This window comes from Ixodes scapularis, unplaced genomic scaffold (assembly GCF_016920785.2).
Source record: "Ixodes scapularis isolate PalLabHiFi unplaced genomic scaffold, ASM1692078v2 PGA_scaffold8__174_contigs__length_109621045, whole genome shotgun sequence".
Taxonomy (NCBI): Eukaryota; Metazoa; Arthropoda; class Arachnida; order Ixodida; family Ixodidae; genus Ixodes; species Ixodes scapularis.
The window spans coordinates 57,379,029-57,388,241 of record NW_024609883.1 but is presented as its reverse complement, the minus strand read 5'-3'; the positions used below and the strand labels follow the sequence as shown (position 1 = coordinate 57,388,241).

The 9,213-nt window shown below is 47.5% G+C and overlaps 1 protein-coding gene across 1 annotated transcript; it reads left to right on the top strand.

The window, feature by feature from the left end:
- The first annotated feature begins 3,806 nt into the window (after nt 1-3,806).
- LOC115320013 (putative nuclease HARBI1) lies at nt 3,807-8,441 on the top strand. Its single transcript, XM_040211950.2, has 4 exons — nt 3,807-4,089; nt 4,502-4,716; nt 7,856-8,191; nt 8,353-8,441. Exons 1-3 carry the CDS (start codon nt 3,949-3,951, stop codon nt 8,187-8,189), a joined length of 690 nt encoding a protein of 229 aa, XP_040067884.2. The 5' UTR covers nt 3,807-3,948; the 3' UTR covers nt 8,190-8,191; nt 8,353-8,441.
- The last annotated feature ends 772 nt before the right edge of the window (nt 8,442-9,213 follow it).

Here is a 9,213-nt window from a genome sequence, read left to right as displayed (position 1 = left end):
GCACAAACGCGGTGGTTCAAATAGCCTCCTGGTCACGATAGAACTAATAAAGCGGTATATTGACGCCCGCTACGAGCTGATGGAATTAAACAGACAGCGTGAAAAGCATCTCATTATGGTGCTCGTTATGATTATGTACGTGTTCTAACAGCACTGATACAATGATAACCAAAAAAGGCCCAGTGGCATTCCCTTTTGCCGCTCTTGTTAGGTCCCAGTAGCTCGTAGCGTCAGCTGCGTCTGGATCCAAGCTAGAGTGAAGTGTAGTTAATTTGCGATGTTTACGTTTTCTTCATCGTCTCCAGTCAACACCAGCTAGAAATAATTTAAACAGCACTCCACGCGTCTCTGCTCAGCATAAAGCGGAAACAGGGTTTGTCTGCCCACCTACATTATTAAAGGGGCAGTCAAGTGGTTTTTGAGTTCGTGTTTTGATAATGACAGCTGAATTTAGACGCCTTAAGTATCCCTAAAAACCAAAAAGTATAGTCATACGGTGATTATTTCTTTAATAAAAATGTAATTGAAGGCCGCCAAACCTCGGATCCATCCGAAAACAAAACCACTCTCATTGGTCGTCGCACGCTTATCAAAAGGATCTCGGGCCAATGGCGTTGGACGACTTTCCGTCGCGCAGTGATCCCGAGGTAGCCGCATCGGCCGAACCTCTTTGTCATTCGAGCTTCGATCACGGCGGAGTTGTCTACGCTCAAGGACCTGACGCCGTTAGAGGTTGAGGTTCTTCGGCGGACAGCCGACTTGGGGATGATTTCCTATGACGCCACTCCGACGTGCGATTTGGACGACGAAACGCAGACCTTTTCGGGCGTTCTTCGATTTGCGGTTGGGGCAAGTCGTAACCAAACCAACGTTTGACATCGCAGCGTTACCTCTGGTACGTGACGTCAAACGATGTCGCCACGTTGACTTTCGCCTCGGGAGAACGGGGGCAAGGCTGGTTCAGACATGTGCAACGAGCGCGTACCTACGACTGCGTCCGTTGCAACCGGAGCGACTGGAACGACCGCACTGCGCTGCGCGTACACACACCTGTAACCACTACAACAAGCGCAGCGGGTCGTCAGCACGGCGACCGCTTCTGTACGCCGCCGTCAGCTGTGTCAGCGGCCCCTCTAAAAAAGGGGACGCACTGCTACTCAATGCCATAACAGAATATAGACAGACAGTTTTCTAGTCTAAAGCTTTATTATTTTTTCTTGATAGGCTTGCAGGGTACAGCGAATGAAAAAAATAAAATAAAAAGATGCAGCGCCGTCTTGGACGATCACGACTCTAATACACGACATTGCAATAGTACAAATATCGCCACACGCCTTTTCTACGATTATAAAAGACAATTTAATCTTAGCAGCGATATAGCAACGTAGAAATATGATTTCGTGATCAAATAGACGTTGCGAGCGTTCAGGATTGCTAACACTAATCACTTTTCTCCGGTGATGAAAACGCGTGAAAATTCGTATCCTTTATACGGTACGCGCCAGTAATACCTTGAACTTGAGCACACGCACGAAATGCGCCAAGTCAGAAATCCGGGCGATGTTCGAGGACACAAATGCTTAGAAAGCACCACTGTAGTCGAAGTAAACAAACACGACGGCACGGGCGTTTCTGCTATCTTGAGAGTGCCGCCACGACATCGCCGCACGAGTAGGTGGATGTTCCCTTCTAGTACGTGCTGGGTTATCATAGCGAAACACGACGAAAATTCACAGCCAAGGATAGCGCTTTTACGCGGAACGATGAGCTTTCACCAGGCCGTCCATTCCGACGATCACCACCGACGCCACGTTTGCAAATAGAAGGAGCCGGCCGGCCCGCGACCGGCACGACCAGCCTGCAACGCGCGGAGATACGTGCGCTTCCGCGCATCCCTGGGGAACGGGAAATTCACCCCCCGCGGAGGAAGGCAAATAGAAAACGTAGTAACCCTTGTTTGTGAAACGATAATTGCGCTATCGCGTATTCTAAACTAGAAATATTTTACGTCTTGTAAAATTATCATGCACAACATATTTAAATGAACTGAAAATTGTTTTTTTTAGTGAAACTTTAAAAAGACCGCCAAAATTTTCAAACATACGATAATTTCATTGGTCCTCGCAAGTACAGAAAAGAGTCCGCACGTATTTTATTCCTGCATGATTAATAGGCGTTTCTGCCTTCTAAAACTGAAGATACTCATTCACTGACACTTCCTTAACACCATCGCACCAAAAAGTAGGTTCTCCAAAAACCGCTTGAGTGTACCTTTAAAAAGAATACTCGAGTCCCCTTCCTGCAATACACAAAATCAACAAAACACAGCGAATTTCTGGAAAGATCCCAGAGAACTCGAAATTTTATCATACGAAGAAGTGATAGCAAAAGATATGTTGCGCGCCACGAATTGTCCTTGTCAACAGCGGATGCTTTACTAGTATAATTTAAGTGTCGTCGTTTACGAGGACCGTTCAAGTGTTTGCTGAAGTTGACTGTATTCATGTTCTCCAGAAACGTTTACTCAAAGGCATTTTTAGATGGCATGGTTCCCGGGCGGGGATCGTATACATTATCCATCGGACAACCTGTAGACAAGGTGTGATTGTGAGTCGTAAAAAGGAATCGCCGCAGTATGTGTTGGGAAGGTAGTGAACAGCACTTAAACAAAGTCACTGTCAGTTAAAAAAACCCGTAGGATTTGAATGTTTTGTTCACACTTATTGTTTCGTTATTCGGTATTCTGGATTCTTATCGGTAGATAGCTCCATCTTTTTCACTGCATGGCGATTAACGGGTGCTCGGGTCTCTTTACGTCCCGCGTTTATTAAGCTCTCAATGATTAGGGGGGTTTTATACACAGTATCAAAACTTGCCATGCATATCAAAGGCAGGGTTGTGAAAGCGCTTTAATTTATAGTATGATAGTTTAAAATTATAAGTTTTCCTTTCAAGGTTATTACAAGAAGTAAACTAGGCAAGGAGGAAAAGGTGAGTAGGATGGCATCTCCCCTTTGTTTAAATAATAAAGTTGATTATTAGCGCTATGTGATAATATTTTTTTTGTTATTTTGGGGTCGTAGATATACATTCTGTACTTTATAAACTAGTTTTAATTTTTTTTTTGCCATGTGGTCGAAATGCACACACAATAAAGTGTCTTTCTTAAAGGTGCCCGCTAGCAATTCGAAGGCTAATCATAAATAGGCTTTTTTCCACCGCTGGTCGCTAAAATTACTGCGATTGCTAACTCAGAGATTGTTTCTCTTTGCTTTGAAGAGTTTTAAGAGATACTTCCTTGAGAATTACAGCGGACACTAACCCCCGAATTCATAGATGTAACTTGACTCGAACTTGACTTGAAGCCGTCTTGAAAAGACGCCATCGCGTTTCATAAATCCTCCTTGACTTGAAACGCAAACTTGAAGCGATCTTGACTTGATCCAAATCTTCAAAATTTCAAGACAGCGTTGTACCTGTCTTGAACGTGACTTGGGCGAGTTTTCCAAGATGTCGGCTTCCGACGTCGCTCGGAGAATCGCGGCGTTCGAGTTTGCCTCCCGCGCCTCTGACCTCATCTTCGGCAACGTGTACGCGTTACCGAGAGTCCCGCGGCCATCGGTTCGAGACCGCGAAAACCCAATGGAGAGGTACAACGACGGGCAGTTCCTCGCGCGGTACCGCTTCACGAAGGGAACCGCGCGGGAGCCCACGCTACCTCTTCAAGCGAGCGCTGACAACAGGGGTCTGCCGCTGCCCCCAATGCTGCAACTCCTGGTGACCCCGCGGTTCTACGGTGCCGGGGCGTTTCAGATTGTCACGGGGGACCTCGTCAACGTGTCCCAGCCGACAGTCTGCCGCACGGTCGGAGTCGTGACGCGCCTGATCGCACGGCATCTGTTCAAAGAACTCGTGCATTTTCCGGACGCTTCCCAATTAAACACTGTGATGCGCGAATTCCTCGAGATCGCCGGATTCCCCGGCGTTACGGGCTGCATTGACTGTACACACGTGCGAATTAACAGCCCCGGCGGTGACGACGCGGAAGTATACCGCAACCGCAAAGGAGTGTTCTCCATCAATGTCCAGGTGGGTTCCCAGTTTATCAAAACCGAGCGAATGTGCTATCCACGAAAACGTGTTCGCGCGTTCTTGGCACGATTGTGCGATCGTATATTCGAATGATGCGTGCATGTTCACAAGCGCCAAGTCCGAAAATGTACTGTACACCCAGGTATTTATCAAGCTGCAAATAGCTCAGTTGATTGGCTGTACCATGATGAGGAATTTGCAGCTTCTGCTAGAATAGAATCTCTAGTTTGCAAATTGTTTGCGATGTGCGCTCTCCATTTTAATAAAACTAGAGCATGGAACCATGAAGGTGTCTGCACTCAGTAGCTGGCACACATTTATTCCAGATCGAATATATTTGTCAAGAATTCTCAAAATGTCAACCAGAGAGACGCCACCAGATTCTATGTATTATTCAATCTACTTGCAGGCTGTCACCGGTCCGCAGCTTCAGTTTTTTGATGTCGTGGCAAGCTGGCCCGGGTCTGTCCACGACAGCCGCATCTTTGACAATTCGAGGCTGCGGGTCATGTACGAGGAGCACCGACTGCCCGGGCATCTGCTGGGAGACATGGGCTATGCATGCTTCCGCTTTCTAATGACTCCCCTTGCACAGCCCGTTAGAGCAGACACACCACGGGGCAGGCAAGTAAATCCTAGAAGTGCTTCAGCACTTGGTCTGGTCTGCACAAGCACTTCCTATGATCAAATCCTAGAAGCGCTTCTCACGCGTCCCGACTTCAAGCAGCAAGAAAAAAGTAAAAAGTACTTGAAACAGACCACGACGAACAAGAACGCTGGATCCACAAACACCCGGGAAAAGCTCCAATGGCCACGATTCCACCGAACGCGACCAAGAGAGTTCGGCAGTTAGGCCTAGCAGGCACTCCGCGACTCGGCGACCGTCTGCCCACGACCGGCTGGCGTGCTGAATGGAATATGCCCGCGCGACCCTTGTGAACCCTTCCCGTGTTATACTTTGATCGCTGACCTCAATTTTAGATTAAGAGGTCAATTTCTTCCTCTTAATTGTTATCTCCTTGTTTCCCGAGGCAACGCTGACTCTCGCCGGTGAAAAAGCTTTGAATCTCCGACAGACGCAGGAAAGGTGAAGCAGCCATCGCTTTGACTAGCAGATGTAAAGCAGACGACGTTAACTGCGCCAAACCGCCGACGCCGTTAAAGAATGAGGGGTCTCGCTGCACACGAAAGGAGGGAAAAAGTGTTTGGGAGGGAACTTGCAGACACTAACCACCCTCACTCTCGGTTCTTAGCAAACAAACCTCGGCGCCTCGGGACACCTCGCCAGTTGAGTCCTTTGACTTCCCTCCTTGCATGATGCGCGTCTGCTAGTTGTCAGACAAAAAACAACGTACTGCTCGAGTTATTTCGTCTGCCCTCTCTGAAAGGCGAAGTCGAGCTCGCTCGACTTCCGAAAGTCGCAGGAAAGGTAAGACAGACGCAGACGACGTTGAGAGCAGATGACGTTGCAAGGAGCAGACGACGCTCAGATAGAGGGTCGCGATCAGCCAATCAGGGCTCGGCGTTCTGACGTCATCGCTACTTCCTTTTTCATGCGCAGAAGACGAAAATCAGCCTACTTGCGAGGCGTATAGAACAAAGCGTGGAGGAGGTTCACCAATTCACCTACGTGTTTGAAAACTACACAATGGAAGGAACACCGAAAAAAGCACCAAAAGAAAACTACACAAGTACGAGGAAGTAGACAGACAAGAGCGCACTAGCAAATGGTTTTTATTTGTGAAAACTAACCGTACTGGAAGGAAACAGTGTTTTGTGGAACTTCCGTTTAAGCAGTGTTACAATTTATATGCCCCAACTGAGGTCTTGTACGTCACTCCGAGGCGGTGGTGCTTTTAGTGCACTTCCAATGGCGTACCAACTTGTTTTTAAATGGGAAGGCAAACCAGACCCCCCCCCCCCCCCCCCCCCCCCAGGACCGGGGGTGGTGTCCTCGGTATCCCTTGGGCGCTGCCAGCCAGTGTTTGCCCTGCCCAGTGGCGGCTGTTTCAGAGGGGGCAAAACACATGCCTTGCCCCCCCCCCCGGTTGGTACGCCCATGTGCACTTCTAGTACAAGGATGTGGGAAAGAAAAGCCAGGCCTGAATTAACGTCATTTCAAAGCTCCTGGCTTTTTGAAGCAGCGAAAATGGCGTAGAGTGCTGCTAGCGGCTGCTGTGCTTGGTGTCTCTGGTTTCAGCAACTTGGTTTTGTTTCGCTAACTGTCGCATAGAAAACTGTTCATCATGCGGACTTTGTTTGTGATGTATAAGCAGTCTTCAAACACCCTTCCAGCACATGTCACCGTGATACCTGTGCTCCCTATGCTGTGTACCAACCTACTGCTTGCATTGGTTTCCATCCAGCATAGAAGCACGAATGTCGTGGTGACTTTAATTCAAATCTGTTTGCAGGTAGTTTGATATATGGCGTATAAGCGGCGAGGTCCCGGCTTTACAATACGAGCTCCCCCTACAACTGCTAGAAGTGCACCTGGTTGCGTTGTCAGCATAGTGAACTTACATTTATTTCTCCCATCAGCCAAAGAAACGTCTGTTTCCTAGAAGCTGAAAACGATGGGGCCATTCTCGCCAGCTGCTGTTGCGACTGCCGCCATGTTGGTCATCTACGTCCACTCTTGCAGTGATTTCATTGCTGCGCCATTTGCACCAAACTGTGCCAAAGTGCTTACCCTGCTACATTTGACCAAAATGTGAGGAATTTGCGCCAACATTGCACCAGAACTTAAGTTCACTTAAATATTACTGAAAGTATAACAGCTGCAGGCTTTGGTACCGAGTTGGATTGTTAGGGTAGGCTCGTGCGGGGGTTGTCAGGACTTTCGATAATCGCCTCAAATAACATACTATTTGATTTGATTTTGTACCAAGCACTAACAGTACTCAGAAGTTTTGCAATAAGTCTCGTGGTCTGTTCTGGTGGGCTAGGTGCTCGAAATGATTGTATTTTAACATTTCTTCAGTGGGATTTTGTACATAAAATAATCATTCACGACAGTTTGCACTGTCCTTCATCAGTCGTCTTCTTGTTACCGTGTCTGGTGCCTCCACACGCAACTAAACAGCTAGTGTTTGTTCTCCTCCTAATATTTGACGTCTCTCCTCCTCGCATTTGCAGTGATATAAATGAAAATGAAGAGTGCAGTTATGCTCCAAAAGCTCTTTTTCCATCTCCAAAATGAAGTTTTCGCTGCTCCAATAGCTACTCCAAAATGACTGCGACCAATCACATCACTGCTCTTCGCATGCAATGAAACATACCCATGATTCCTCGCGCAAGCACTCAATCCACTCCCACCAAGCAGATCAGTTCCGATTCGATGTGCCTGGCTAGCAAATCGGGGCATCTACATGGACCAATTTGATTCGCTAGCTCGATTCAATGCACTAGTATCGCATTCGCATAAACATGGCCACTATAATAAAAGAAGTCCTGTTTCCGTCCCCGAACTCGATGTTTTATCCTTTCGTGTATTCATATCTATTCACCAATCTGCTCATTTTCAATTATTCTTATAAAGCATTCCTTGTCATTAATCTCACTCTCCGGTTGAACACCACATTCAGCTCTCACCAGTTCTCTCGGGCGGGAGATGAAACGACAATGTTTATCTGCAGAAAGAAGTTGCAGGCCTCCAACGACTTGCATGCTTGTTTATAGGGTGAACCTTCTAACTGCACATTGCAAGTAAAGTTGAAGATGTACATCACCTAAACTTATTTATACTTTCTCATTCAACCAGGTACAACAAGGCCCACATAAAAACACGAAACACTGTCGAGAGGGCGTTTGGAGTTTGGAAGCGGCGCTTCCCTTGCTTGGATATGCGGCTCCAGCATAAGCCTGGTCGCTCTGCCAGCATTGTGACGGCCTGTGCTGCCCTGCACAACCTGGCATGCCTGAGGAGGGAGCCGCAGCCTCCACCGCCTCCACCTCCACCAGTCAGGCGCAGGGTCCGCAACAACAGGAGGAGGGCCAGGCGACCGGTAAACCTGCCCCCCGTTGATGCCGTGGAGGACACCCTGACGGGCATCCAGACTCGAGAGATCATCATTGAGAAAAACTTCACTTATTAGAGGTACGCCAAAAAGGTGTTTGACTTTGTTCAAGCAGGTGGCTATCCTAACCCATACCGGCTAAACACTCCAATATCCAAAAACATTAGTCGAATGCCCGATTCCCACAAATTTGCGAGCTAAAATAGGCATGTTCTTTTCCTCTTCATCTTTGCTCTTTCAGAACGAGGAAGAAAGTGACAGCCGCAATACGAATCCAATCGTGCCATTAGCGGAGCCATGTACCGTGCCTCTGGAGTCTGGAAAACCTAAAACATGCTTCAATAAAGAATCTCTTTCATGCAAATAAATTGGTAAAATGAGGGAAGATGTTTGGCGGTAAGGTTGCTGAGGGCTTGTAAATATATAAAATAGCATTTTATGAAACTGTCCTATAGAAAAAGCTCATTATTTAAAAACTAGTCCACACACAAGTGGAGGCACTGGGCATGCGCATAAGCCAGCTTTGAGTGACGTGAAGCATCTGCACGTGCACCATGTGATAAGCAGCGCCATTGCTACGACAGACGCATGTAATGTGAAGGCATTTCTTGGAAATGCGATTCGCTGTAGATTATGCTGCTGTGTGCAATTATTTCGGAGTGATTTGGAGCATTGAACAGCTCGCCTAGGGAAAATCTACAAAACATTGCTCTAGTGTTGCGCAGGGATGCAGGGACAAACTTGCTACATCATCAACGCACTCTAAATGCTCTTCGATGAACTTCGCCACGTTTTACAAAGGTTGCCCATCTCGAAGGAATGAGAGTTCTAACTAAAGTGCTTTGCAAACTTCGGCCTCAACTTTGTGTACGACAAGACAAGTGGCCTTGCAATACACAGTGGGGAAGTTCACAGCGTGTTCAATTTTGATTGCCTTCGCTCATTTCTGCAGGCTGTTGTCATGGTGCCACTGCAGCAGGCAGAGATGGAGGGCATGCTCCTGCCCTGAGAGAGCCAACCTTCTTCCCCTGGCGACTTTTCTAGGGACACCATTAACCATTTGGCCTTTGGGTGGCCTGGTCACAATCGCTGCCAACCACCA

What these genes read in the sequence shown, in the direction of transcription:
- LOC115320013 (XM_040211950.2), top strand. Translation starts at nt 3,949, where the DNA reads ATGCGCGAATTCCTCGAGATCGCCGGATTCCCCGGCGTTACGGGCTGC. An exon ending in TGTTCTCCATCAATGTCCAG is followed by an intron (nt 4,090 to 4,501) that starts GTGGGTTCCCAG and finishes ATCTACTTGCAG; the next exon opens with GCTGTCACCGGTCCGCAGCT. An exon ending in GCAGACACACCACGGGGCAG is followed by an intron (nt 4,717 to 7,855) that starts GCAAGTAAATCC and finishes TCATTCAACCAG; the next exon opens with GTACAACAAGGCCCACATAA.